The sequence below is a fragment of the Numenius arquata genome, unplaced genomic scaffold (genome assembly GCF_964106895.1).
Source record: "Numenius arquata unplaced genomic scaffold, bNumArq3.hap1.1 HAP1_SCAFFOLD_1141, whole genome shotgun sequence".
NCBI classification, from domain to species: domain Eukaryota; kingdom Metazoa; phylum Chordata; class Aves; order Charadriiformes; family Scolopacidae; genus Numenius; species Numenius arquata.
Window position 1 is genome coordinate 1 of NW_027414951.1, and position 26,647 is coordinate 26,647.

General features: G+C 64.6%; 3 protein-coding genes across 3 annotated transcripts; 2 read left to right on the plus strand and 1 right to left on the minus strand.

Moving 5' to 3' along the window:
- Positions 1-343: 343 nt before the first annotated feature.
- Positions 344-11,251, plus strand: LOC141478295 (uncharacterized; the record flags this gene model as incomplete). The annotated part of the gene is made up of 49 exons (XM_074167402.1): positions 344-397; positions 509-553; positions 747-800; positions 883-927; positions 1,063-1,116; positions 1,260-1,304; positions 1,424-1,477; positions 1,732-1,776; positions 1,937-1,990; positions 2,137-2,181; positions 2,320-2,373; positions 2,466-2,573; positions 2,701-2,754; positions 2,874-2,927; positions 3,030-3,074; positions 3,284-3,337; positions 3,462-3,506; positions 3,773-3,826; positions 3,914-3,967; positions 4,173-4,226; positions 4,319-4,426; positions 4,520-4,609; positions 4,706-4,759; positions 4,863-4,970; positions 5,092-5,199; positions 5,280-5,333; positions 5,442-5,495; positions 5,669-5,776; positions 6,135-6,188; positions 6,287-6,340; positions 6,429-6,482; positions 6,617-6,670; positions 6,761-6,868; positions 6,996-7,049; positions 7,171-7,224; positions 7,501-7,554; positions 7,671-7,724; positions 7,814-7,921; positions 8,122-8,175; positions 8,267-8,320; positions 8,521-8,628; positions 8,828-8,881; positions 9,063-9,098; positions 9,176-9,229; positions 9,429-9,711; positions 9,793-9,905; positions 10,003-10,071; positions 10,491-10,724; positions 11,105-11,251. Coding segments are annotated over 49 exons (3,609 nt in total), but the record flags the coding sequence as incomplete, so codon positions are not given.
- Positions 11,252-21,360: 10,109 nt separating this feature from the next.
- LOC141478293 (HLA class II histocompatibility antigen, DR alpha chain-like) lies at positions 21,361-23,805 on the minus strand. Its single transcript, XM_074167399.1, has 4 exons — positions 23,672-23,805; positions 22,622-22,879; positions 22,072-22,353; positions 21,361-21,979 (listed from the first exon to the last, which is right to left on the minus strand). The coding sequence occupies exons 1-4, from the start codon at positions 23,742-23,744 to the stop codon at positions 21,825-21,827; spliced, it is 768 nt and encodes a 255-aa protein (XP_074023500.1). The 5' UTR covers positions 23,745-23,805; the 3' UTR covers positions 21,361-21,824.
- Positions 23,806-24,208: 403 nt separating this feature from the next.
- Positions 24,209-26,585, plus strand: LOC141478290 (class II histocompatibility antigen, B-L beta chain-like). Its single transcript, XM_074167397.1, has 6 exons — positions 24,209-24,396; positions 25,039-25,308; positions 25,533-25,814; positions 25,935-26,041; positions 26,147-26,170; positions 26,331-26,585. The coding sequence occupies exons 1-6, from the start codon at positions 24,303-24,305 to the stop codon at positions 26,337-26,339; spliced, it is 786 nt and encodes a 261-aa protein (XP_074023498.1). The 5' UTR covers positions 24,209-24,302; the 3' UTR covers positions 26,340-26,585.
- The last annotated feature ends 62 nt before the right edge of the window (positions 26,586-26,647 follow it).

Genomic DNA, 26,647 nt, shown 5'->3' on the forward strand with positions numbered 1-26,647 from the left:
GGAAGGGAGGGATGGCACCCTCGGACACCCCCCCTTTCTCCTGCCCCCGACACCCCCCTCCTTTCTCCCCCCGTCTCCCCCCCCGCCATCATAAAAACCGCGGCCTGAGCAAACACGGGCGCCTGCCATCGCCGCCAGCCGCCCCCCCCCCGGCCCCCCCCGGCCGGCACAGAGCCCCCATTCACCACCGCCTGCCTGCGCACACACTGGCCGCATTCACACCGCCCCCGCCGTCGCTCAATGCCCCCCCCTTTACCTGCTGCCCCCCCCCCCCTCGTGTCCCACCCCCCCTCCCCCCCCCATGGCCGTACCCGCCGGCTCACCCGGGTTTTTGGCCCCGTAGGGTGAAACCGGTTCCCAGGGGATGCCGGGACCCCCCGGCGAGGATGGCGAGAGGGTGAGTGTGGGGACCCACGGGGGTGGGACAGCCTGGACCCCCCCCCCCCCCCCCCCAACATCCCCACTCATCATCCCCCCCCCCCACTCCCCCAACTTTGTCCCTCCGCAGGGTGACGACGGAGAGGTGGGACCCCGAGGACTCCCCGGAGAAGCGGTACGGGGGTCTTGCGCCCATGGCGGGGGGCGGGGGGGGGGTCTCACACAGGTTGAGGGGGGACAAAGCAGGGCCACGGTGCTCCCTGCCACGTCCCACTGCTAACCCTGGGGGGGGCATCACGCTTCCCCCACAATGCACCAAAGACTGCCCCCCCCAAGGTGCCCCCTTAATGCCCCGTCTGCCCTCGCAGGGACCCCGAGGTCTGCTCGGCCCCAAAGGCCCCCCCGGGAATCCCGGCCCCCCGGTAAGTGCCGTGGCAGGACCCCCCCCATCCCCTCCCAAAGCTGCTGTGTGTCCCCCCCCCTCAGCACTCATCTCCCCCGCAGGGCGTGCGTGGCATGGACGGCCCCGTCGGTCCCAAGGGAAACCTGGTGAGTGTCCCCCCCCCCCGGGGGTGCTGCGAGCTTCCCCGCAGCAGTGTCCTCCCCCCACCACGAGGACACCAGTGTGTCCCCAGTGGGGTCCTCGAGCACTGACCCCCCCCCCCCCAACTCTGACCATCACAGGGGCCACAAGGGGAGCCCGGCCCCCCCGGGCAGCAGGGGACCCCAGGAACCCAGGTGAGCACCCCCATTTCGGCCAGGAGCTGGACACCCCCCCCCCTCCCAGCCTCCCTCCCCCTGGAGCAAAGGGGGGGCATCGCTGGGAGCAGGGGGGGGGGCACAGGGAGGTAACTCCTCCCCCCCCCCACTTTGTGTTTTAGGGTCTCCCAGGACCACAAGGTGCCACGGGACCCCCTGGAGAGAAGGTGGGTGCTGGGCACTGATCCCAAGGGGGTGCGCAGGGAATTTGGGGCAGGGTGGGGGGGGACACAAGGCTGGTCCCCTCCCTCGCTGCCACTGTTCACCCCGGCTCCTCTCTCTGCAGGGTCCCCAAGGGAAACCCGGCTTGCCCGGCATGCCCGGCTCCGACGGCCCCCCCGTGAGTACACACCCCCCCCCCCCAGGCAGTGTCACCCCACTCCTGGGCACTGTGGTGTCCCCCCCCGCCAAGTCCCCAAGGGGGAGGGACACATCCCGCATCTGAAGGATGCTCCGGCTGTCCCCATGTCCCCCCGGGCTGGGACAGGGCTACCGAGGGGTCTGGTTGTGGGTCTGGGGGGGGGACACACACGTGTCCGCGTGCCACGCGTCAGGGTCTCTCCTTGTCCCCATTGTCCCCTCTTCTGTCCCCAGGGCCACCCTGGGAAGGAGGGACCCCCCGGCACCAAGGGCAACCAGGTAAAGCACCACGTCCCCCCTCCCTGGGCTCTGACTCCCCTCTCGCCCCCCCCGGGGGGGCCAAGGGGTAGCCCCAAATGCCATGTCGGTAGGGGGGTCCCATGGTGGCCCCCCCAAATGTCCCCTGGCGCATGGTGCAAACCTCCCCCTCCCTCCGCAGGGCCCCTCGGGTCCCCAGGGCCCCATCGGCTACCCAGGCCCACGCGGTGTGAAGGTCAGTGTCGGGGGGGGGGGGGTTAATTTTAAGGGGGGGGGGGAAGGGGTTATCACTCAACACCACTTTTTTGGGTGAAAAACCTGAGGAATCGGGAGCCGTGATGCTGCCTGGCGCCGTGGGTCACCCCGCTCCTCTCTCCCTAGGGAGTGGACGGCATCCGGGGGCTGAAGGGACACAAGGGTGAGAAGGTGGGTGTCTGTCCCCGCGGCCCCCCCCCCCCCCCCCCCAAACCCCCCCAGCGGCGCAGTGGTCCCCCCCGGGACCGGGCTGCATCGCCATCCCCTCTTCATCCTCATCCTTATCCTCATCCTCATCCTCTCCCGCAGGGCGAGGAAGGCTTCCCCGGATTCAAGGGGGACATGGGCGTGAAAGGAGACCGGGTAGGTGCTGGGGGGGCTCCCCGATGTCCCCCCCAGGGTTGTCACCCTGGCTGGACCACCCTGACGCCCCCCACCCCCGGTATCTCCTGCAGGGGGAAGTCGGGGTGCCTGGCTCCCGGGGCGAGGACGGACCCGAAGGTCCCAAGGGACGGACGGGACCCACCGGTGACCCCGGTCCCATCGGGCTGGTGGGAGAGAAGGTGAGGGGACAGGGGGAGAGGGGACACGGCCATGGCGGAGGAGGGGGGGGGAAGGCATGAAGTGATGCCCCCCCCCCTGCTCCGTGGGCACCCCCTGATGCCCTCCCATCACATCTCTCTCCCCCAGGGGAAGCTGGGAGTGCCAGGCCTGCCTGGCTACCCGGGACGTCAGGGTCCCAAGGTGAGCGGTGGCGACTGTGGGGCTGCCCCACATGATGGCGGCCACGGGGCTGCCCCATATGTGTCGTGTCCCCCATCCCCCCCCCAGCACCGCTCACCCCAACTCCTCTCCATCCCCAGGGATCGCAGGGTTTCCCCGGATTCCCGGGTACCAACGGCGAGAAGGGCGCACGGGTGAGTGAGGGGTCCTCATTGGGACCAGAGGGGGGGACACAAGCGCCTGGGGGGGGGTGTCCCCCCCCACCCCGAGTGTCCCTGAAACGCTCTCTCTTGTAGGGTCTCTCCGGCAAATCGGGGCCCAGGGGCGAGCGTGGCCCCACGGTGAGTGTGGGGCAGGGTTTTGGGGAGGGGGGGTGGGCTGTGCTCTCCCCCCTCCCCACACCCCTCTCCTGGGGTGCCCTCCATCCAGCCAGGCTGGGAATGGGGGGGGCCCAGCACCCCCCCGATCTGTGGGGTGGGGGCTGTCTCTGGATTGGGGGGGGGGGGGGGCTGATGGACCATCCATCACCCTCCTCCTCCTCCCCCTGCAGGGTCCCAGGGGGCAGCGGGGACCACGAGGAGCCACCGGAAAATCAGGGGCGAAGGTCAGTCCAGGAAGGGGGGGGGGCTAGGGGGGAGGGGGGGGGGGCTCCCCCCCGACCCTCGTGCGTGTGCAATTGCACACGCGTGTGGCAGTGCCGGCACCCAAAACCTCCCTCACTCCCCCAGGGCACGTCTGGCAGCGACGGCCCCCACGGCCCCCCAGGAGAACGGGTAAGTGGATTTGGGGTGGGGGGGGTCCCGGGTGACGTCCCCCACTGGTCACCCACCCTGGGGCCACCGCGCCTCTGCCGGGCTCTGTGACACCCCCCCCCCCCAACCAGTGACCATCATCACCCAGACCCCCAGCTCAACCTCCCCTAGCACAACCCTCGCACTGGGGGGGGGGTGTGGGGGTGACACTCTGCTAACGAGCTCTTGTGTTAATTACCCTCGTCCCCCCCCATGTACCGTAACGACCCCTCTCTTGTCCCCTCTAGGGCCTGCCAGGACCGCAGGGACCCAACGGCTTCCCAGGACCCAAAGGCCCCCCCGTAAGTAGCGGGGTGACCCCCCCTGCCTCCTCTCGCACATGAGGTGCCCCCCCCAGCGCCGCTCACCCCCTGCTCCTCTCCCCACAGGGCCCCCCCGGCAAGGACGGGCTCCCCGGGCACCCGGGGCAGCGAGGAGAAGTCGTAAGTGTCCCTGTGTGTCCCCCCCCGCGTCATACTGACACCCATGGTGCCCCCCGAAGCCACTCTCCTGTCCCCCCCCTCTTTGTCCCCACCCCCCCCCCCCAGCACCCTCCTGGCCCCCCCTGTCCCTCCTTGGGGACACGCTGCTGCTCTTGACTTCCTCCTGGCTCTGACCCCCCCCCCTCTCATCTCCTCTCTCCCCCAGGGATTCCAAGGCAAGACTGGCCCCCCCGGCCCCCCCGGGGTGGTGGGACCTCAGGTGAGCTCGGCCTCGCACGGGTGGGTGGGGGAGTGTCACCAATTCCCCCGGGGCTGCGCTGACTCTGGTGTCCCCCCCCCTCTATGTGCCAGGGAGCCGCTGGTGAGTCTGGCCCCATGGGGGAGAGAGGCCACCCGGGCCCCCCCGGCCCCCCAGGAGAACAAGGCCTACCGGGACCCTCCGGCAAAGAGGGCACCAAGGTGAGACGGGGGCATGGGGACGGTCCCCGAGGAGCAGGATGGGGTACGGGGTTGTGGAGCCCCCCCCATCCATCACCCCCCCTTTCACCCTAGGGAGACCCCGGCCCCACCGGCTCCCCCGGGAAGGACGGTCCTGCCGGCTTGAGGGGTTTCCCCGGTGAGCGGGGTCTGCCCGGCACCCCGGTGAGTAAACCCCTTCTGCTGGGACCCCCCCACACACACAGCACACCCACCACCCCCCCACGAGCATCGCACTGATCCCCCCCCATCTTCTGGCAGGGCGGCCCAGGGCTGAAGGGCAACGAGGGACCAGCGGGACCCCCAGGACCCGCAGTGAGTGTCCCCCCACCTCCACGAGCCCTGGTGGCCCACTCGCCATGACCCCATGGCTCCCCTTGGGCTGACCCCCCATTTCCCCCCCTCAATCTTCCCCCAGGGCTCCCCTGGAGAGAGAGGTGGCCCCGGGCAAGGTGGTCCCGTTGGACCCCCAGGACGACCAGGACCCCAGGGACAACCGGGTCCTGCCGGAGAGAAAGGAGTTCCTGTGAGTGCTGGGGGACATCCCCCCCCCGGTCCCATGGGGAGAGGTGGCACCAGGAGGGGTGCAAGGGTGGGGGGTTGCCCGCACCCCTCACCCCCCCCCCCCCCTTTTCCCATCCTTCCAGGGTGAGAAGGGCCCCATGGGTCCTGCTGGCCGGGATGGCGTTCAGGGTCCCGTGGGGTTGCCCGGCCCAGCTGGCCCCCCCGGGGGTCCTGGGGAGGACGGTGACAAGGTGAGGTCCTACCCTGTCCCCCATGTCCCCACGCCCCCCAACCCTGTGCCGGGGCTGACACCCTCCTTTTCCCCCCCCAGGGCGAGGTGGGCGAGCCGGGACAGAAGGGCACCAAAGGCAACAAGGGCGAGCATGTGAGTGCCACCGGTGGCCCCCGCCATCCCAGATCTTGTCCCCACTGTCCCCCCCACCCGGGTCTGTCCTAGCCTCACTCACCCCTTCCCTCCCTCCCTCCCTCGCAGGGTCCTCCCGGCCCCCCCGGGCCCATCGGATCGGTCGGGCAGCCTGGCGCCGCTGTGAGTATTCCAGAAGCCGGGCAACGCCATGGTTGGGGGGCAGGATGTGGCAGGGGGGGGTCCTGGCCCCACCCTGGGACCACACCGAGGAGGTGACAGCGAGGAGATGTCCTTATCCTCGGGTCTGGTCCCCGGGGGCAAGTGGTGGCCGACACCCCCCTCCCACCTTGCAGGGTGCCGACGGGGAGCCGGGTGCCAGAGGTCCCCAGGGACACTTCGGGGCCAAGGGCGATGAGGGGACACGGGGCTTCAACGGCCCCCCCGGCCCCATCGGACTCCAGGTGAGCATGGTCGTCCCCCCCCCCCCCCCATCACCCTACAGCCACCCCCTCGCTCTGGTGCCACCGCACCCCTCCTGCCTGTCCCCAAACTGGGGGGCACACAGGTCCAGGAGGGGCTGCTGCATCCCCTGCTGCCCCCATCCCACTGTGCTGGCCCCCCAGTCCCCCCCCCATCCAGCTGTGCCCCAGCTGTCTGCACCTCCCACCCATTCCATCCAGAGGTGCCCAGCTGCGTCCCCCCCAATTTACATATTCATCGCTGTTTGCCCCCCACCACCCAGTGCCCCCCATCCTCCCACCCCCCCCCCTCGAGCACCCGCTGTGCCCCCCCCTCCCCATTAACACTCTCTCCCCCCAGGGTTTGCCGGGTCCGGCCGGTGAGAAGGGTGAAACGGGTGACGTGGGCCCCATGGTAAGTTGTCATCCCCCCCCCCCAGTCCCATGTCACTCTGGGTGGGGGTACCCCAGGACCATCCTCACCCTGTGGTTTGTGTCCCCCCCCTCTCCCAGGGCCCACCCGGCCCCCCAGGCCCTCGGGGCCCAGCTGGACCCTCTGGAGCTGATGTAAGTGACCCCCGCTTTCCCCCTGTTGCCCCCCTGCCCTCCCCCATGTGGGGTGCTGGGGAGACCAGCTCTACTTCCCCCCCCGCAGGGACCCCAAGGACCCCCCGGAGGTGTTGGGAACCTGGGACCTCCTGGTGAGAAGGTACGTCCCCGAACATCAGGGGGTGGGGGGCAGGCCATGGGGACACAACGGGCCTATGGGACAAGGCTTGGTCCCCGAGGGGACGGGGTGGCACGGGGGGGGGGGCGCTTAACTTCTCTCTGTTCCCGTTTCAGGGGGACCCCGGTGAATCGGGGGCCCCGGGAATCCAAGGGGAGCCAGGAGTCAAGGTGAGTGGCAGCAGGGACACCCCCTGACCTGTCCCCATCCCAGTCCCCCACCACCACCACGGAGTGCTGACCCCCCCTCTTGTCCCGCAGGGCCCCCGAGGAGAGCGAGGAGAGAAGGGAGAAGCCGGAGCCGCCGGAGCTGCTGGGCCACCTGGAGGGAAAGGGCCCCCCGGCGACGACGGGCCCAAGGGCAACCCTGTGAGTGCTGGGTGTCCCCCCTGGGGTGTGGGGGACACGGGGAGGGACCAGGGTGCCGGGGAGGCCTTGGGGTCCCCTGGGGGGGTGATCCCGGGTCTCCCCAGGCTGGCAGCTCTCTCTGTTTCAGGGTCCCGTTGGCTTTCCCGGAGATCCCGGACCCCCAGGTGAAATGGGTCCCAGGGTGAGTGTCGCATCCCACCCCTTCCGGGCTTCTCCCACAGCTGGAGGGGGCTGCCCTGGGAATGGGATTGGGATCTGGGGGGGTGTCCTCGTGCTGACTCCAGGTTTTCCCTTCCCGACAGGGCCAGGATGGTGCCAAGGGCGAGCGTGGGGAGGACGGCGAGCCCGGGGAGCCGGTGAGTGCCCCGTTCTGCCATGTGTCCCCCCCCCGCCACCATGACCCGTCAGGTTTGGGACCAGATCGACCCTACTGCTTTGGGATCACCGGGGTCCCAAACCACCCTCCCTTCCGCAGCCATCGGATCTGGTCCTCCCTCCCGTCCTGCCGATCCCCTCCATCCCTCTGGGTGCTCCTCCCGTGGCAGGGGACCCTCCTCCTCCTCGCCTTCCTCCCCGTCCCATTTTTGGGACGGGGCCAGTTCGCTCCACTCCTTTCTCTTCTCCTTCCTCAGGGCTCGCCGGGTCCAACGGGTGAGAACGGTCCTCCCGGTCCCCTGGGCAAGAGGGTAAGCACCGGGTGAGCCTGGCTCCGGCTGGGACACATCCCATGCCACCCTGTCCCTGCGCCACCCCGTCCCTGTGCCACCCTGTCCCTCACCATCATGGTTTCTCCTCTCCGCAGGGTCCAGCTGGTTCCCCCGGCCCCGAGGGGCGTCAGGGTGAGAAGGGTGCGAAGGTGAGCGATGGTCGCCCGTGGGGAGACCCCAAGCGGCGCCACCAAGCTCCGTAGGGGATGGCCCTCACCCGGCTCCTCTGTCCCCATAGGGAGAACCGGGCGCAGTGGGTGCTCCTGGCAAGACGGGTCCCGTGGGTCCCCAGGGCCTTGCTGGGAAGCAGGGTCCCGACGGCCTCCGAGGTCTGCCCGGCTCCGTGGTGAGTGACAACATCTCAGTGACGTTGGTCCCGTGCGCAGTGGGGTCTCCTGGCACAGGGAAGGGGTGGACAAGGGTCTGACCGTCACCCCAGGAGGGAACTGGGACGTGTCACCGTGCCCATGGCTCGTGGAGACCTGCCCAGGGTGCGCGCTGCCACCCGGGGTGGGGGGGACTCACCTCGTCCTCTCCCCTGTGCAGGGAGAACAAGGCAAACCAGGGACCACAGGCCAGGCTGGGCCACCAGGACCAGTGGTGAGTGCAGCCCCCTCTGCCCCGCCATGCCCCCCCGAGTTGGGGGTCCCCCTCACTTTACACTCCCCACATCTCACGTGTACCTCCACAGGGTCCCCCGGGTCTCCCCGGCCTCAAAGGTGACACCGGTGCCAAAGGAGAGAAGGTGAGTTCTGGGCCACCAACACAAGTGGGGGACTGTGGCACCTTGCTGTGGGGTACGCCCCACACTTGGGGGGCCAAGACCCTACACCCCACTGGGTGTCCAGCAGTGGGTGGGCTGGTTCCTATGGGTCCCCCGAGTGCTGGGCACCCACCGTGTCCCCTGTGGTGGCCCCATGCTGATCTCTGCCCGTGTCTCCCCAGGGCCACCCTGGTCTCATCGGCCTCATCGGACCCCCGGGGGAGCAGGGGGAGAAGGGAGACCGAGGTCTCCCCGGCCCCCAGGGTTCCACAGGGCAGAAAGGAGAAACTGTGAGTGTGGGGATCCTGGGGGTGGGGAGGTGAGGTCGGGGTTGTGGTTTGGGGAGGGGTCCACATAAGTGGGGACCATAAAGGTGGGGTACAGGGGGCAATGTGGGGGGACTTTGGGAGTGGGGAGACCTGCGGGGTGCTGGTGGGGGGGCTGTCCTGGTTTCCTCACACCAGTTTCTGCTCTTCTCCTGTCACGCAGGGCATCCCCGGTGCTACTGGACCCATCGGCCCCACTGGCCCCCCTGGACTTCCCGTGAGTGCCCCCCACATGCTGCCGGTCCCACGCCTCCCCATCTCTGAGTCCCATTCCTTGCTCCCCCCATCTCGTCTTTGAGCCTGGGCTCCACGTTTCCCACCCTGCGTGTGCTGGGGGGGCTGCTGTCCCCCACATCATGCCAGCCCCGGTCCCTGACAGACCTGGTCTTACTTTGCAGGGCCCAGCTGGTCCCAAAGGTGCCAAGGGAGCCATGGTAAGTGCCGAGCTGGTGCCCCCCCTCCCCCCCACCTTCAGTCCTGCCCAGGGCCGACCTCTGTCTCTTCCCTCTAGGGCCAAGCAGGACCCAAAGGTGAACGGGGACCCCCAGGACCCCCTGGACACCCGGTGAGTGGCTCAAGGGAAGGGATGACAATGGGGTGGGAGGGGGGATGTAGGGACAGCCCCTGGGTGGGTGACGGGACAGCCAAGAGGGGATGCGGATGGATGTCTCCTATCTCAGAACCGGTTTGGGGCCCTGGGGAACGGGGGGAGCTTCACAGTCCCACCCCATGCTGGGGTGCTGAGAGTGCTGTGCCTGCCGCAGGGCCCCCCCGGCGAGGTGATCCAGCCCCTGCCGATCCAGCTGCCCAAGAAGAGCAAGCGCTCCATCGACGCCAGCAAGCTGGTGGAGGAGGAAGAGGAGGAGGGCGAGCGAGCGGCCGCCGACCAGGCCTCTCGCGACTACGCCGAGGGCATGGAGGAGATCTTCGGCTCCCTCAACTCCCTCAAGCAGGAGATCGAGGGGCTGCGGCGCCCCATGGGCACCCGGGACAACCCTGCCCGCACTTGCCAGGACCTGCAGCTCAGCCACCCCGGCCTGCCCGACGGTGAGCCGCGCCGGTGCCGGGATGGGGGGCAAAGGATGGCGGTGGGTGCTCCCAGTGCTGACCCCTCTTGTCCCTGCACAGGCGAGTACTGGATCGACCCCAACCAGGGCTGCGCCCGAGACTCTTTCAAGGTTTACTGCAACTTCACAGCGGGGGGGGAGACCTGCGTCTTTCCCAGCAAGGACATACAGGAGGTGAGCGGAGGGGGAGTCCCAGCGCAGTGTGGTGGGCATCGGCCAGGAGAAGGCTGCGGCTTGGGGGGGTCACTAACGGCTGCCTCTCCTCTCCCAGGTGAAGATGTCGGCGTGGGAGAAGGAGGTGCCCCAGCGGTGGTTCAGTCAGTTCCAAGGGGGCAGCAGGGTAAGGATGCTGCCGGCTGAGCCCCCCGCCATGACGGGCAAGGCCCCAGGGATGCGTTCCCTGCTGGTGGTCTCCCTGCTTCTATGTGGTCAGAGAACGCTGGCCTGTGGGTCGCTCTCATGCTCCCTCCCACAACCCCCCCTGACCCCTCTCCCCAGCACCCTGCTGCCCTCCAGCTTCCACCCTCATGCCCTCTCCCTCTCCCCAGCCTTGGGGGGCAACTGGATGCACCTCTTCCTCCAAGGAGATGGAGAAATGTCCTCCACCTGATCTTGAACCTGTCAGCCCTTCTGTCCACCTCCCCTTCCCCAGCCACCTCCTCGTGGGGGGGTCTAGATCCCAGCAGACCCCCCCAGCCCCACTTTTCACACACCTCTGGCTGTTGTATCCCCCCCTGAACTCACCTCCTGCTCCCGCAGTTCTCCTACATGGACGCGGAGAGCCAGCCCCTCGGCGTGGTGCAGCTGACCTTCCTGAGGCTCCTCAGCGTCTCTGCCCGCCAGAACTTCACCTACCACTGTCACCGCTCGGTGGCCTGGCACAGCACCGCCTCCGGGGACCACCGGCATGCCCTTCGCCTCCTGGCTGCCAATGAGGAGGAGCTCACCTACGACACCAGCCCCTACATCAAAGCCACCATGGACGGCTGCGCGGTGAGTGGGGAGAGGGCGGAGACGAGGCACGAAGGGCTGGAGAGGACAAGGAGCTGGAGGGCATGAGGGGCTAGAGGGGACGTGGGGAGAGAAAGCTGAGGACAAAGGGATGGATGAAGGGTAACGAGGGGAGAGGAGGCACCAAGAAGGCACTAGAAGGCACCAAGATGGAGGGATGGAAGAACCGACACCCTTGGGGGTGCCCCGGGCGTAAGCAGGGCGTCACAGAGAGGGATGGATGGTCCAGCGGAATGCCATGGTCCAGGGATTCCATGGGTAACACCAGAGCAGCGGAGGGCGCTGGATAAGAGAGGGGTTCGCCCTGCACCAGGCCGTCCCCGTGCCCCCCAGCCTCTGACCCGTCCCCTCCATCCCTGCAGGCACGGAAGGGCTCTGGCCGGACGGTGCTGGAGGTGCGCACACCCCGCCTGGAGCAGCTCCCGCTGCTGGACCTGCGCGTCATGGACTTTGGCGAGCCCGGCCAGCGGTTCGGCTTCGAGGTGGGCCCGGTCTGTTTCCTCGGCTAGGACCCACGCCCGTCGCCCTCCCTGCCCCTCCAGCGGGGCAAAACCTCCCCCCCCCGCCCCACCGCCTGCGAGCGGCGAAGCAGCCGGACCCACCTCCCCCTCGCATCACCGTCACCCACCCGCTGCTGCGAGGAGACGAGGTGCTGGCCCTGCCCACACCCACCGGGGACCCACACGCCACTGCCGCAGCCCCCCGGGGGGCCAGGGTCTGGAGAGACACCAAAGAGACTTTAACGCTTAGAATAAATCTATATTTTAATATGTAGAGAGACAAAGAGGGAAATTTTTAATGGATCCACTGGCTACCTCCCTGGGCACCCAGCAGTGCTTCCTTCCTCCCAGTGTCCCACTGCTCTCTCCCAGGGCTTATTTTCCATGCTCCCCATGACCCTGGGGGAAATCCCTCGAGGAGCATACCCCCCGAGCAGAGGGAAGAGTGCTCGGGTTTGCTCCCTGCCCGGAGAGCCCACGGGGTTTTAAAGCAAGCAAGGCCGTGACGCCGCCGGTCGAGCACTGCCGGGGATGAGCCCCGGGAGCTCTCGTTGCCAATCTCTTCCCACCTGGATTCGCACCTCCGCAACCCTCGTGCTCCAGAGCCGGTCCCTCGGGGGTCAGGAGGGAACGGACCCCGGGACGCCTCCATCCCCAACAGCAACAATCCCGCCGGCCGCTGCCGACAGCACACCCAGGCTCCGGTGCTGGCCCGTATCCCTGGAGCAGCTGCTTGACATCGCTAATCAAGGCTAATTAATTTGGAGAAAAAACAAAGCTTCCCCGTCCCATCAAGGTGGGACATCCCCGCTACTCCCAGTAGCCCAAAGGGGTTCCAGCCAGTGCAAATAATGGGCGTATTTAAAAAGCCTCCGACAAAGCCTCTCCCTGGCCCGTGGAAGGAAATGAGGAAGAAGGATGTTGTGTTTTTACTGTGTTGTTTTTTTTATTTTTTAAATTAATTATATTATTTAAAGGAGTGGATACAACTCCATCGATACTGGTCCCCTGCGGCGTAATTTTGGATTTCCCCCCCCAAAAAAAAACCCCTAAGAAGTGAATTTCTGCATGGAGATTAACCCAGCCCAGTGCTTGGGGGAGGAGGGAGGGGAGGAAAAAATAATTAAAAAAAAAAAAAAAAAGAAAAAAATGAAAAAAATTATTTTCTTGCTGCCGTCCGATAAAAAGAAGTTTAAAGGGGCACCACCAGGCTTTGCTTTTTAGTTTTCTTAAAAAGCAGAGGTGTGCCCTCTGGTGCTGAGCTGGTGGCCTGTATAATGTTTTGTAAGTAATTTTTTAAGTTGTATTGTAATATATCATCTATAATTTTGCTGCTTTTTGGGGGTCGGTTATTATTTATTTTTATTTATTTATTTTTTTTTGCTGCTTTTTGCTCATTTTCCGCTAGCTTACCCACAGGATTTCCTTCATTGTGAGATTCCCCCCGTGCAGCGAGGAGTTCCCATCCTGGGGAGAAAGTGGGGAATAAATGCCCCATTAAATCCACCACGGGCTCCTCCCTCCAGAACTTCTGGGCCACAAAATGGGTCTCAGCGCCTCCTAGAAAGAAAAAGCCACGTCAAAAACATGAGTTTTTGGAAAAGACAGTGGACTCGGGAGTGCTGTGGGGCTTTCAGCTCACACAGGAGCTGGCAGCGTGGAGGCTGGTGGTCTCCTCTGGCCATAGGGATGGATGTGGGGGAATCATGTCACTCCACAGCTTGGGACAGGGGGGACAAAGCGGTGCAGACCCTTGGGAGGGCTAGCAGCTGTCTGGTCAGGGCTCGCTAAGGGCACCGGGGTGTCCTCTCCTGCGTTAACACCCAGCAAGTTTCCAGCAGCCCCCAGGATGGCTGGGAACATGGCTCTTCCCAGAGAAATGGACCTGCAGCCCCATGTGTTCGCCATTTCCCTCTTTGCAGTGGCATCTCTTCTTCTCTCAGCTCTTCCCATGGACCTGCCTGCACTTGGTTGCGAGTGGCTACCAGAGCACCAATCTCACAAGTCACGTCCCCCCTAAACCCCCATGTCCCCATCCCCGCTCCGGTTCACCCGCAGAGACCATAAACAAACCCACCGGTCACCATCACCAACCCGCCACTGCTGTGGGGCACCCTCACCACCAGTGTTTCCACCAAGGCAACGCCAATATACAGAATCACGGAATCAAATGGGGTTGGAAGGAACCTCTGGAGATCATCTAGTACAACCCCCCTGCAGGTCCATCCAGAGCAGGTTGCACAGGAACATGTCCAGGAAGGGTTTGAATGTTTCCAGAGAAGGAGACTTCACCACCTCTCTGGGCAGCCTCTTCCAGGGCTCTGCCACCATCAAAGTAAAGAAGTTCCTCCTCATGTTTAGGTGGAACTTTTATATTCAAGTTTGTGCCCGTTCCCTCTTGTCCTGTCCCTGGGCACCACTGAAAAAAGACTGGCCCCATCCTCTTGACACCCACCCTTTAAGTATTTATAGGTGTTGATCAGATCCCCCCTCAGCCTTCTCTTCTCTAGACTAAAAAGACCCAAGTCCCTCAGCCTCTAGTCGTAAGGGAGATGCTCCAGGCCCCTCATCATCTTTGTAGCCCTCTGCTGTACCCTCTCCAGCAGTTGCCTATCCTTCTTGAACTGGGGAGCCCAGAACTGGTCCCAGTGCTCCAGATGGGGCCTCACCAGGGCAGAGCAGAGGGGCAGGATGACCTCCCTCGACCTGCTGGTCACCCTCTTCCTGATGCACCCCAGGATGCCATTGGCCTTCTTGGCCACAAGGGCACATTGCTGGCTCCTGGCCATCCTGTTGTCCACCAGGACTCCCAGGTCTTTCTCCTCAGAGCTGCTCTCCAGCAAGTCAGCCCCCAACCTGTACTGCTGTACACCCCTCTCCGTCTCAGGGGCTGGAAGGGGAAAAAGGCAGAAAGCGGCAGCACCGTGAGGTGAATAGGGTGGGAGGCGGCAGTGGCGTAAGTGCGAAAATGGCGGGAAGCAGCAGCTCTGTGAAGAGGACACGGTGTGAGGTGGCAGCGTCATGAGGTGAAAAGGGTGGGAAGCAACAGCTCTGTGAAGAGGACACGGTGTGAGGTGGCAGCACCATGAGGTGAAAAGGGTGGGAAGCAGCAGCTCTGTGAAGAGGACACGGTGTGAGGCAGCAGCACCATGAGGTGAAAAGGGTGGGAAGCAACAGCTCTGTGAAGAGAACATGGCGGGAGGCAGCAGCACTGTGAGGAGAACATGGCGGGAGGCAGCAGCACCATGAGGTGAAAAGGGTGGGAAGGGGCAGCTCCATGAAAGGGAAAGGGGCAGGAGGTGGCAGCTCCGTGAGGTGAAAAGGGCAGGAACAGACAGCTCCGTGAGGAGAACGTGGCGGGAGGCGGCTGCAGCATGAAGGGGAAAAGGGTGGGAAGCAGCAGAACCATGAGGGGAAAGAGGGTAGAAGGTGGCAGTGGTGTGAGGAGAGCAGGGTCGGAGGCAGCAGTGGCGTGAGGAGAAAAGGACATGAAGCGGCAGCTCCGTGTGAGGGAAAAGGCCGGGAAGCAGCAGCACCGTGAGGAGAACATGGTGGGAAGCGGCGGCTCCGTGAAAGGGAAAAAAGGCAGGAGGTGGCAGTGGCGTGAGGAGAACATGGCGGGAGGTGGCAGTGGCGTGAAGGGAAAAGGGAGGGATGGGGGCAGTGGCGTGAAGGGAAAAGGGTGGGAAGGGGGCAGCTCTGTGAGGGGAAAAGGGTGGGAAGCAGCAGCTCTGTGAGGAGAACATGTCGGGAGATGGCAGCACTGTGAGGAGAACATGGCGTGAGGCCGCAGCACCATGAGGTGAAAAGGGCGGGAAGGGGCAGCTCCATGAAAGGGAAAGGGGCGGGAGGTAGCAGGGGTGTGAGGAGAACATGGCGGGAGGTGGCAGCAGCATGAGGAGAACATGGCAGGTGGCGGCAGCAGCTTGAAGGGAAAAGGGCGGGAAGCGGCGGCTCTGTGAGAACGTGGCCTGAGGCGGCAGCTCCGTGAGGGGTAAAGGGCGGGAAGGGCAGCTCCATGAGGAGAAAACGGCACAGGGCAGCAGCGGTGTGAGGAGAAAAGGGCAGAAGCAGCACCTCCATGTGAGGGAAAAGGGTGGTAAGCAGCAGCACCGTGAGGTAAAAAGGGCGGGAAGGGGCAGCTCTGTGAAGGGAAAAAAGCGCAGGAGATGGCGGTGGCATGAGGAGAACATGGCAGGAGGTGGCAGTGGCGTGAAGGGAAAAGGGCGGGAAGCGGCAGCTCCGTGAGGGGGAAAGGACAGAAGGCGGCAGCGGCGCAAGGAGAAAAGGGCGGGAGGCAGGATCACTGTGAGGAGAACATGGTGGGTGGCGGCAGAAGCGTGAAGGGAAAAGGGCGGGAAGTGGCAGCTCCATGAGGGGTAAAGGGCGGGAAGGGCAGCTCCATGAGGAGAAAACGGCATGGGGCAGCAGCACCGTGAGGAGAAAAGGGCAGGAAGCAGCAGCACCGTGAGGAGAAAATGGCGTGAGGCAGCAGCACCGTGAGGTAAAAAGGGCGGGAAGGGGCAGCTCTGTGAAGGGAAAAAAGGGCAGGAGGTGGCGGTGGTGTGAGGGGAAAAGGGCGGGAGGCAGGATCACTCCGAGGAGAATATGGCAGGAAGGGGCAGCTCCATGAGGTGAAAAGGGCGTGAAGCGGCGGCTCCCCGACAGGAAAAGGGCGGGAAGCGGCGGCTCCGTGAGGAGAACATGGCGTGAGGCGGCAGCTCCGTGAGGGGAAAAGGGCGGGAAACAGCGGCTCCGTGAGGAGAGCAGGGTCGGAGGCGGGCTCCCCTTCAGGAGAACATGGCGACAGGCCATGCCCGATGGACAATGTCCCTCACGGTCGCTGGAGGGCGCCGGCCGGTGCCGCCGCCGCTGCCGCCCGTCCCTCCTCCCTCCCTCCCTGGGCCGAGCGCAGTGAGGCAGCGGGTGCCCGGCCATGGGGGCCCCGTCCCCCCGAGGGCTGAGGCGGGGGAACCGCTGATGCTCGATCCGTGAGGAGCAGCCAGGTTCCTGAGGTAAAAGTGTCCCAAAAAGCCACGATTTTGGGGTGGAAAGCCGCTTTTCAAAGCTGTGATAGCTGTCAGGGCGCGATCTGTTTTAAGCTAAAAGAGGGCAGATTCAGCCTAGGTATTAGAAGACGTTTTTTATGCTGAGGGTGGTGAGACACCAGCCCAGGTTGCCCAGAGAGATGGGGGATGCCCCATCCCTGGAAACATCCCAGGGCAGGTTGGACAGGGCTCTGGGCAACCTGCTCTGGTTGGAGATGTCCCTGCCCGGGGCAGGGGCCTGGACTCCATGGGCTTTCATTATGATTTGAAGAACCCACAACAATTTATTGTCGTTTAGACAACTATTCCCTCACCTGATGTCCCCTCCCCACCCGGGAAGGGGAATCGGGGAAAAAACAAGGAAACCTGAGGGATGAAATGTAAACACATTTAAAAGAATAACACTAACATTAATAACACTAAAGAACCAATATCTATCCCAATACCAATATAAAATATATGAGTATCATACCCATCCCATCATAGGAAGCCGTGCCCTCCCTGCAGGGACAGCCAGTGTGGGACCCTGCGAGCGCTGTGGCTCCTTCAGGAGGAAGGGAAGGGCTTAGGGCTCTGGCACCGGGGCAAGGAGTTCTCAGGATCCCAGCCATTATGGAAGAGAAGAAACTCTTCAGCAAACTTTCTAATTTCTATTGAATGTGATGTTCATGGTATGAAATAACCCTGTTGGCAGCTTGGGTCAAGTGCCTGGGTCTCGCTCCTCCCTATCCCTGCACCTGGTGAGCTCGGAAACACCGAGACCTTGAAACCTGCACCCCAGAGCTGGCTATAAAGCAAATATTTTCACAAATTCAGACACTAGAGTTTTCTAAAAATCCAGTTTTCCCAAGCGTTAGAAGAGACATTACTGAAAGAGAAATGATGCCTGTGTCGCTCAAACCAGGACACCTTTACAGGTCCTTTCCAACCCTAAACCGTTCTTTGATCTTCCCCTGAGCTGCTGTGTCTCAAATGTGGTTACAGGCGCTTAAAAACTGAGCGGGGAAGATAACGCTTGGCCAGGCTGGCGTTTGGGCCTCATGAAAAGCTCTGGCCCAAGGAGACAATGCTGTCGCTCTGTTCTGTTCTGAGTCTTCTGCTCCCCTTGGAGGCACCGTCATTTCCCACCATCCCGCTGCTTTTCGGTGGGGGGAAAGCGAGTTGCTGGCTGACGTTGGCGTTGAGTGTGGGTGCTGGTTGGAGGGGTCTCTTCAACATCTCTGATGCACGTGATAACCAAAAGCTCTTCCACTGTGGCAGGTGTGGTCTCCAGGCAAAAAGGTAGTGTTTGCCATTCTACGTGGCTTCCATGGGCAGCTCGGCAAGGCAAGTGGGAATCTCCCTGTTGAACCTTAGAAAGTCCTGGCCCAAGAGGGACCCGACACATGGAAAAGGTAAGTGAGGAGGAGTGAAACCTTGTGCGTGGGCGGGAGGGTGGCAGCGTGATGGGGAGGCGGCCTTGGTTCCAGTGGATCTGGGTGGAAAGGAGTTTTTGGGGAGCTTCCAAGAGCCGCGTGTACTGTTGGGCTCCCTTGAAACGAGGGGAGCTCTGCTGGCGGCTGTGACAGAGGATAGATTGATAATGAAGCTACCGGGACCCTGTGACTCCTGCCGTGCCAAGCGCTCGCCACACATCGATTTGCCAGAGATTGCTCCAGCTTTGGCACAGACTCAGGCCTGTCCTTGGGCAGGGGTGGAACCGCGCTGGGCAGGGCTTGGGAAGGGAGAAGGTGCCTGGAGCTGCTCTGTGCCCCTTGCAGTTAGGGCAAAGTGCTGCTGAGTCCAAAGGGCCTGGATTGGTCCCCGTGCACACCAGGGCTGCCACCTCTCCCTGCTTCCCAGCATCTCTTTCCTGCCCCCGGCACTGCGGTGTCAGTGGGACGGGGTGGGCTTTGGTGAGAGGGTCCTAGGTCCAGGAGCCCCAAAAGGTGCTTCCACTTTGTGGGGTAAATCCACTTCTGGGCACCGGTCTGTGTGGGGGGGACAGTTCCCACCTCAGTGTCCTGCTTGTCCTGCTCCTCTGTGGGGTGGGAGCCCAGACCCAGGTCAAGGTCAAGGATGGGGGGAGACGCGTCTCCTCTCTTGCCCACCCTACTGGCACATCCCGGTCACCCTCCTGCTTCCTGTAGCTGTCCTGGCGGTAGTAAAAAGGGGTGTTTGAGTCTTTTGGAGGTGTTTCGGTCTCTCTCCCACTCTGGAGCATTGGCGCTGTTATACCGTCCCTGGTGGGGGGGGAACATTCCAGTGCAGTGCTGCCTGCTGGGAAGCCGCTCTCCGGAAGAAGGGGGTGAGGACACTATCCGTCTGGGCTCAGACCTTCCCTTCCCCCTGGTAACTGGTGACATAGCAGCCCTGGGGGAGGAGGGAACCTTCTCTTGGGAATCCCCCGGCACCATTCGCACCCGTTTCCCCCTTTCCCTCAGCTCTCAAGGCGGCGTAGGGGACCACAGGCATGGGGCTGGGAGTGGGGGGGGTGACCCTACCACAGACCACCTCAGCCCTGGGGGCTGCGTGCCTGCAGCACAAGGGACGGGAGCGCTTGCTCCCTGGTGACGGTGTCATGAGGCTCCTGTTCGGACAGCTCTGGCACAGCCAGAGGGGGTGGCTGGAGCTGGCACAGGTCTCGAGGGAGCTGAGTCCCTATGGGCCACTGCCCGATGAAAGGGGACACCCCTGTGGCCAAGGCGATGCTGCGGCCGCTCAGCTTGATGTGGCAGCGATCCCGTCCTGGCCTCAGGCTCCGACGCCGTGGGGCTTGGCGTCCTTGGGGTGAGGTGACTCTGTCCTGCTGGCTTGACCCCTCAACCCCCCCTCCCGCACCCACAGAGACAGGGGATTTCCACCCAAGCTGGTGTCCGCCCCCATGGGGCACGCCAGCGTTTCGGGGAAAGGGCCCTGCCTGCTCTCCCTGCCCTCCAGTAACCCCAGCCCAACCAGTCAGCAGGCAGCACTGGGCCGCGTCACCAGTCTCCGGCAGACTCCAGGCAGCTGAGGTCCTGGTCCCAGCGTCTGCTGCAGGGACCTGCCTGCTCCAGCCAGGCAAGCCCTTGGCCTGGCGTTGCTGGGTCAGGGCACCTGGGTTCCTCCGGGAATTGGGGGGTGGGAGCTGGGGCTCAGCCAGGAGCCCCCCCTGGCAGCCCTGTGCTGGCTCCAGCCCCCCCAAGCCCAGGGGCTGCAAACATCAGCTGGTTTTGGCACCTCTCTTTTAGGATGTGCACATTGGGCTCTGGGTCTGCGTGGCCAAGGAGGGAGCCCCTGCACACCTGCAGGACACCCCCGGCGCTGCCTGCAACCCATGTGGGACCGCGTCCGCTTTCCAAACCGAGTCCCTTTCTCCCTCCCTCCCTGCTGGCATCTCACGTCAGGACCACGAGTGTCCTCCTGAGGTTGAGGGCGCTTGTTGTGTCTCTGCCAGAGGGGAGGACAAGCCTCGCATCCCCAGCGGCAGCCGACCCCCTCTGCTCCTGCCGTGTTCCCGGGGCTGAGCCCCCTCAGGGTGTGGGTCACGGGGAGATGCATCCATGGTGGGGGCCAGCCCCAGAGCTACCCTGGAGGGACAGCAGCTCCTGTCTGATCACCACCCTGCGATGCCAGGGGCGGGGGCTCGGCTGTTGCTGCTATTTACATTTTTTTGTCCTGGAATCAGTTATCTCCAGGTAGTTTTTATTCAGGCCCCGGAGCGAGATCTCAGTTTCCCAGCAGACCCCACGCTGGACCCACCCGTGGCCATACCCCCTCCCAGTGCTTCCCACTGGGGGCTCAGAGGGACCCCTCTGGTATCCCCACGCGACCCCAGCATGCCACCCATGTGCGAGGCAGCCGGGTTTCACATCCCCCCCGCCGCACGTCATCCACTTTCTGTTCCAGCCACATCTTCCCCTTCCGCCCCCAGCCAGGAGGGAAGCAGGCCCCGAGCTGCTGCGCTGCCTCATCCGTCGCCGCTCCTGGGAGGGATTTGCTCCTTGTCTGGGGGTTTCCTCAGGGGCTGCTTCTCCTCTACAGCCCCATGGCAACAGCGGTTTTCCTGGTTTGTGTCCCCATCTCAGTCCCTGGGTGTCGGGGCTCGTGCACATGGGGCTCAGCACATCCCTGCCCCGTGGGCTCAGACACCGTCACGGGCACAACCTGGAGCTCCAGCACCAAAGGCCTCCAGCCCTGTGGAGCCTGCGGAGACCCCGCCGCCCCCATCCCACATGCACAAGACCCCACGCAGCCGGGCAGTGATGGGGAGGGAAAAGGGGAACCAGGACAGGCCCTGCTGGAGACTTCCAGAGCAGGGCTGCAGTGTCACCAGTTACCAGGCAAAGCTGCTGCTGGGAGAACTGGTCTGGCTGAGGGCAAGATTCAGCTGTGCTCCCTCCTGCCCCAGCTAATGGCTCTCGGGGGCAGCTGCAGGGTTCTCCTCCACCGACCAGGGTACACACGCATGTGTGCACACGAGAGGTCACAGTGCCTGCAGGAAGAGGGCTGATGCGTGAAATGGTCTCGTCCCTCTCTGGGTCACCCCTTGGCCAGCTCCCAGCCTTGCAAGGGGGTCAGCCATGCGCCCTCGCACCCATGGGGTGAACACGGCATTGTGGATCCCAGCCACCCCTGGGGGTGTCCCTGGGTGCTGGTGGACACAGCGGGGACTCTGCTGTCTAGGGTCTGGGCCCTGGCTGGCGTTGGCTCTGCCCACACTGAGTTGACCAAGGAGTTGCATGAACCAGGGATGCTGCTGGTGTCTGTGGCACAGCAGGATCGGACTCTCCCAGAGCCCCTTCCTGGCCTTGCCATCAGGGTGGCTATGGGCCAATGGGCTCTGTGAGCCCCACCTCAGGGGCCATAAATGGGTGCCTCCCCCATGGGACTGTTCTTTAGAGGTGCAAAGATGCCACCTACACCGGCTGGGAGAACCCGGGAGATCTGAGGTCACCCTGCCCTATCCCTCTGCCCAAGAGCTAGAGCTAGATCCCTGGAGCCCTGCCCCACACCACCCCATAGATCACCCAGACACCAAGGGGGCTTGTAGAGTTGCAGTCACACACACCCACCCCAGCACGGTCTAGAGAACGGAATCACGCTGAGGTTCGCACGGCAGGATCAACCCCAGCCCACTTTATTGTGGTGAAAAAGCAGCAGAGCAGGAGCGGAGGGTGCAGGACTGTGCGCCGAGGGGGAACTGTGGGGGAGGGCACCCCTCCACTCCCTTCAGGAGTCTGTGGGGCAGACCCCGCATCTGGGCTGGGAGGAGGCGCCATGTTCCTGGAGGGAGATGGCTGTGGGACCAGGGGCAGCCCCAGCATGGCATGGTGTGAGCTGGGTGCTGGGACCAGTGCAGGCCCCCAGGGCTCTGCAGACCCCCACCAGGACTGGCTCTGGAGCCGTCTCCATCACGTCTGTGTGTGATGCGCATGGGAGAAGGGGGTGCCAAGGATGTGGGGCAGGGATATGGGGCACTGGGGTGATCAGATCCCACCAGGGTGAGGCGAGGGCTGGCTGAGAGTGTGGAGGGTCTGGCTGAGGGGAGGCAGGGAGCCCCAGGCTCTGCCCCCTCACAAGGGGTCGCGCTGGTTGCGAGCGCTGTTCATCTTCATGGCCTTGATGATGAGGATGGTGCCCACGATGATGCCAACGATGCCCACGGCCAGGCCCAGGGCGCACACCAGGGTTTCGGTGCTCTCGGAGGCGGGGAGGGGCAGCTGGGGCTCTGCGGAGGGGTGAGGGTGGGTGAGGAGGGGGCACTGAGCCCCCCTCGCCGCCTGCAAGGGGAGGGGACCCCGGCCCAGCCCCGCTCCTCACCCCAGTGTTTCAGGAGGGGCCTGTGAAGCCCCTGGTGCTCCACGCGGCAGTCGTAGTAGTCCCCGCGGGTGGGGATGAAGGGCAGGTAGGAGAACTTGCGGAAGGTGTGTTCTGACCCTCGGTAGAAAATGGTCTCGAGAATGCCGTCCGTCACCTCCTGCCCGTTCCTCAACCACGAGATGGAGATCACGGAGGGCCAGAACTTGTCCACGTAGCAGATCAGGACGTTGGGGTCCTCCAGCTCCACTTGGTGTTTTGGGAACACTGTCACCTCAGGTGGCACTGGGGACAGCGGGGAAGAGGGAGGGGTTAGTGCTGCCCTAGAGCCCCGGCTCAGCCAGGCCCCGCAGCTCCCAGGGCTGGTTGGAAATGGCCCCGTAGTTTCTCCCTGCCCCCCCAGGGAGACCCCACGCCCTGGCTTGGGGCCATGCCCAGGTCCCACGAGTTCCAGGGGCGCAGGGCGCTGGGCACCCCGCTGCCGGCTGGGCTGCAGGCTGTGGGAGCGACAGCCCTGGCAGAGTCCCCAGGGGCAAAGGGGCTGGGTTGTTACCGGTGGTGGCCAGTGAGCGGTTGGACCTTTTCATCAGGATGTCTAGGTTGGTTTTCATTACCACTGCGTTCTGCAGCGCTCCCTGCACCTCGAAGCTGATGAAGTTCCCAAACTCAGGCAGACGCCAGACGTTCTCCTGCTTCTGCAGGTCCACGTGGAACATCTCATCCCCATCGAAATCAAATATGAACTCGCCTCCCTCCTGCTGCAGCCTCTCATCCAGCTGGTACATGTCGGTCTGGATCATCATGTTCCCCACTGGGGAGGGACAGGCGTTAGGGTCAGTGCCCTTCCCACCGCCACAGGGCTCACGCCATCTCCCCACAGGCTCCCATGGGGACACTGCATGGGTGCGGGGAGGCCTGATGGGAGCCCACCATGAGCCTCTCCCTTTCCTCAGGGGTCCCACGGGGCTGGGCAGAGGCTGACACCCCTCTTCCCAGGAAAGGGAATGCTTGGAGACCCACTCTGCCCCCAGCACCTTCACGCCATCAGGTTTTCCTTCCTCACCACCTGAGGCCAGGGCCAGTGACAGGCTGTGGGACCACAGGGGCCTGTCCCAAGACATGATGCAGTGTGGGGTGGCGGTCCCAGGGCTCCAGGGACCTTGGCACTGGAGGTCCTGCCCCATATAATAATCCCACTAGGGCCAGGCCATGGGGCAGGTCCACCGCAGAGGGACTCCCAGGAGCAGTGGGTGCTGCAGGGATCTGACCCACAGAGCTGGGGCACTGTGGGGCTGGAGGGCAGGAGACCTGGGCTGGGAGAGGGCAGTGAAAGAGTGTCCCAGGCCCCCTCCTCCTCAGCCTGCTCTGCCCTCCAGGGGGGTAGCTGGGGCCCATCTCCACCGAGGGGATACCTGCAGATGAAGGGACAGAGCTCGCCAAGGCCCAGGCACTGCCCTAGCCCTGCCCCAGCGCTACCCCATACCCACACACCCACCTCGTGTGTCCAGGGCACCCCAGACCCACCTCTGCCCTCACACCTGCCAAACCATGGGTCCCGGGCACCCCAGACCCCCCACCCCACATCCCCGGTGCCCTCACACACCTTTGACGGCCTCCGCACCCTGCAGGGTCAGCACAGCCAGCAGCACCAGCGGGACGCCCCGTCCTCCGGCCATCGCCTCTCCTGGCACCGGGCACCAAGAACAGGACCGGGTGAGGCTGTTGCTCCTGGTCCGGGGAGCTGAGTGTTGGGGGGGCCCGTTCCCGGGGGACAGGGTCCCCCCCGGGTTTTCAGCCAATAGGAGGGAGCCCTGGCGCTGACTCGTCTGTTCCCAGGCTGAGCAGCAGCACAGGGCACCCTGCGGAGGAGATAGACAGAGGGATGCTCGCACAGGGTCCCGCAGGGGTGACTGTTGAACTGGGGGCACACACAGCCCCGGGGAGGGCTCTGGGGAGGGGGGAGGTGCGGGGCCCTGAGGTCGGGAAGCCCCAGCGCTGTCTGAGGCCGGCAGCCTCCTCCCCGGGACCACTGCTGTGGCGTGGGACAAGTGTCTGAGCGAGCCCTGCAGGTCCCAGCTCTGCCTGGTGATGGGTGATGCTGCCCAGCCCCGCGCCTCACTGGTCCTCACTGGGACTCCCAGTCCCGGCACTGGGCAGGAGCGGGTGATACCCCAAACTGGCAGAGTCGGGCTCGCTCGGGGGTCCCCGCACCTTTGCAGGCTCTGCTGTGAGCAATGATGGAGACCGTCCGTGTGCTGGGAGCTGGGGCCGTGCTGGTGGCACTGGTGGTGCTGGGAGCCCACGGGGCTGGTGGCGAGGAGGCCTCAGGTGAGCTCAGGGCCGCGGTGTGGGAGGGTGTTGGTGGGGCTGGGTCCCACACATGCCCTGGGAGGTGCTGGGTGTGGGAATGGTGAGGAGACAACCCTGCTGCCCCCGGGACCCCCCTACAGGTGGGTGAGGGCTGCCCCCAGTGGCTCCTTTGTCCAGTTGTCTGTCCTCTGCAGGACCAGGGTGCAGTGGGCTCCAGGTGAGACCTGATCCCGAACTGGGAATAGCAGAGATGCGCCTTCCTCCTTGGCGACCCGCAGGAACAGCCTCCTGGCTCCGTTCTGCCCTGGCTCCCTCCTGCGTCCTCCCTTCCCTTGGGCTCTTTCCCTGCGGTCACCCTTCTCATGTCCCCTCCTGCCCCCCACCTCTGGGTGACAGTCTTCCCTCCCCACAACACCCCTCGGGTCCCCTCTGGCTCTCCCTTGTCCCCAGGCTGAGAAACTGAGTCCTCACGGCGTCAGGCTCACACCCCCCTGCCCTATCACAGCCCCTGTGGCTGTGGGGGAGGCCGAGAGGAGAGTGATGACCGAGAGGGGGCTCCAGGCTGCTTCCCCCCCCCCCCCCCTTCCCTGCCCTGCCTGGGGTGCTAAGGGCACCTGGGGAGGGGCAGCCAGGAAGCCTGACCTGTCCCTGCACAACCAGGGTTTTTCCAGGAGCTGGCTGAGTCTGAGTGCCATTACCTCAACGGCACCGAGAGGGTGAGGTTTGTGGACAGATACATGTACAACCGGGAGCAGTACGTGCACTTCGACAGCGATGTGGGGCTCTTTGTGGCTGACACCCCCCTGGGCAAGTCTACTGCCGAGTACTGGAACAGCCTCCAGGACTTTCTGGAGGACAGACGGGCTTCCGTGGACACGTTCTGCCGGCACAACTACCAGCTGTCGACCCCTTTCACTGTGGAGAGGAAAGGTGAGTGCGTGGCAGAACATTTCCCCGGGGGACAGGCACAAGCCAAGCCCAGGGCAGCCCATGTGCCCATCCGTGGGGATGTAAGTCCCTCGCAGCCCCCATGGGCACATCCTGCATGGGGAGCAGTGGGAGAGCCCTGTGCCACGCTGGGTAGCCCCTGAGCCGGGCTGGGCGGCCCCTGTGCTCCCCCAGACCCTCCTAAGCCCCCTCTCTCCCCCAACCAGTTCAGCCCAAGGTGGAAATCTACCCGGTGCAGTCCAGCTCCCTGCCCCAGACCGACAGGCTGGTTTGCGCCGTGATGGATTTCTACCCCGCGGAGATTGAGGTGAAGTGGTTGAAGAACGGGCGGGAGGAGACGGAGCACGTGGTGTCCACAGAGGTGATGCAGAACGGAGACTGGACCTACCAGGTGCTGGTGATGCTGGAAACCACCCCGCAGCGCGGGGACACCTACACCTGCCAGGTGGAGCACGTCAGCCTGAAGCACCCTGTCACCCAGCAATGGGGTAAGGCTGGGGTGGCATCACCCTGAGCATCCCCCGGGGAGGGGGGCACAAGCCCCTGGTGTGTGTGGGGAGGGGGCTGGGGCCCCCCAGGCCTGACCCCCCCGGCTCTCATCCCCACAGAGCTGCAGTCGGACGGCGCCAGGAGCAAGATGCTCACGGGGGTGGGGGGCTTCGTGCTGGGGCTCATCTTCCTGGCGCTGGGGCTCTTCCTCTACATGCGCAAGAAGGTGAGGGGCCGGGAGACTTGGGGGGCGGAGGGGGGGTGTTCCTGGGGGGGGGGGTGTGTGTCCCTTTCCCTGCTCCGACCCTGACCTTGTCTCTCTGCCTTCCAGGGCGCCCCGTTCCCCAGGCTGCAGGTAACGTCCCTCCGTCTCCCCCCACCCTGGTGCACCCCGCCGTGGGGGTTGGTCCCCCCCTGCTCCCAGGGACAGCGTGTCCCCCGGTAGCGCCGGGGCAGAGCCCTGGGGACACGCCGTCCCCCACCCCGGTGGTCACCCCCCTCTTCTCTCCCCACAGGGCTCCTGAATGAACTCCTGCCCCTGCAGATCTGCTCCACCGCCCCCTGTCCTCTGCCCCCCAGCGTCACCTCTGCCCCCCACGGCTCCGTCCCGGAGCCCCACATCCCCCCACTGACCCCCGGGTCACCCCCTCCCTCCCAGCCCAGCCCAGCTTCGCTGCTGTCGCTGCTCCGCAGCCCCGGCGTCCCCAGGACCCAGCGAAGGTGGCCCTCGGCCGCTCCGGCTCAGCCTAATAAAGTGTCCGGGTACCCTCCGGCCGTGGTTGTTTGGGGACAGCGGGGCAGAGGGGGGCCACTGCCTTCCCTGGGGGGCGGT

Coding starts and splice junctions, on each gene's coding strand:
- LOC141478293 (XM_074167399.1), bottom strand. CDS start 23,744: ATGGCCGGAGGACGGGGCGTCCCGCTGGTGCTGCTGGCTGTGCTGACC. Junction 22,354..22,621: donor CCGCTCACTGGCCACCACCG/GTAACAACCCAG, acceptor CGCTGTCCCCAG/TGCCACCTGAGGTGACAGTG. Junction 21,980..22,071: donor GCCCCTCCTGAAACACTGGG/GTGAGGAGCGGG, acceptor ACCCCTCCGCAG/AGCCCCAGCTGCCCCTCCCC.
- LOC141478290 (XM_074167397.1), top strand. CDS start 24,303: ATGATGGAGACCGTCCGTGTGCTGGGAGCTGGGGCCGTGCTGGTGGCA. Junction 24,397..25,038: donor TGGTGGCGAGGAGGCCTCAG/GTGAGCTCAGGG, acceptor CTGCACAACCAG/GGTTTTTCCAGGAGCTGGCT. Junction 25,815..25,934: donor CCCTGTCACCCAGCAATGGG/GTAAGGCTGGGG, acceptor TCATCCCCACAG/AGCTGCAGTCGGACGGCGCC.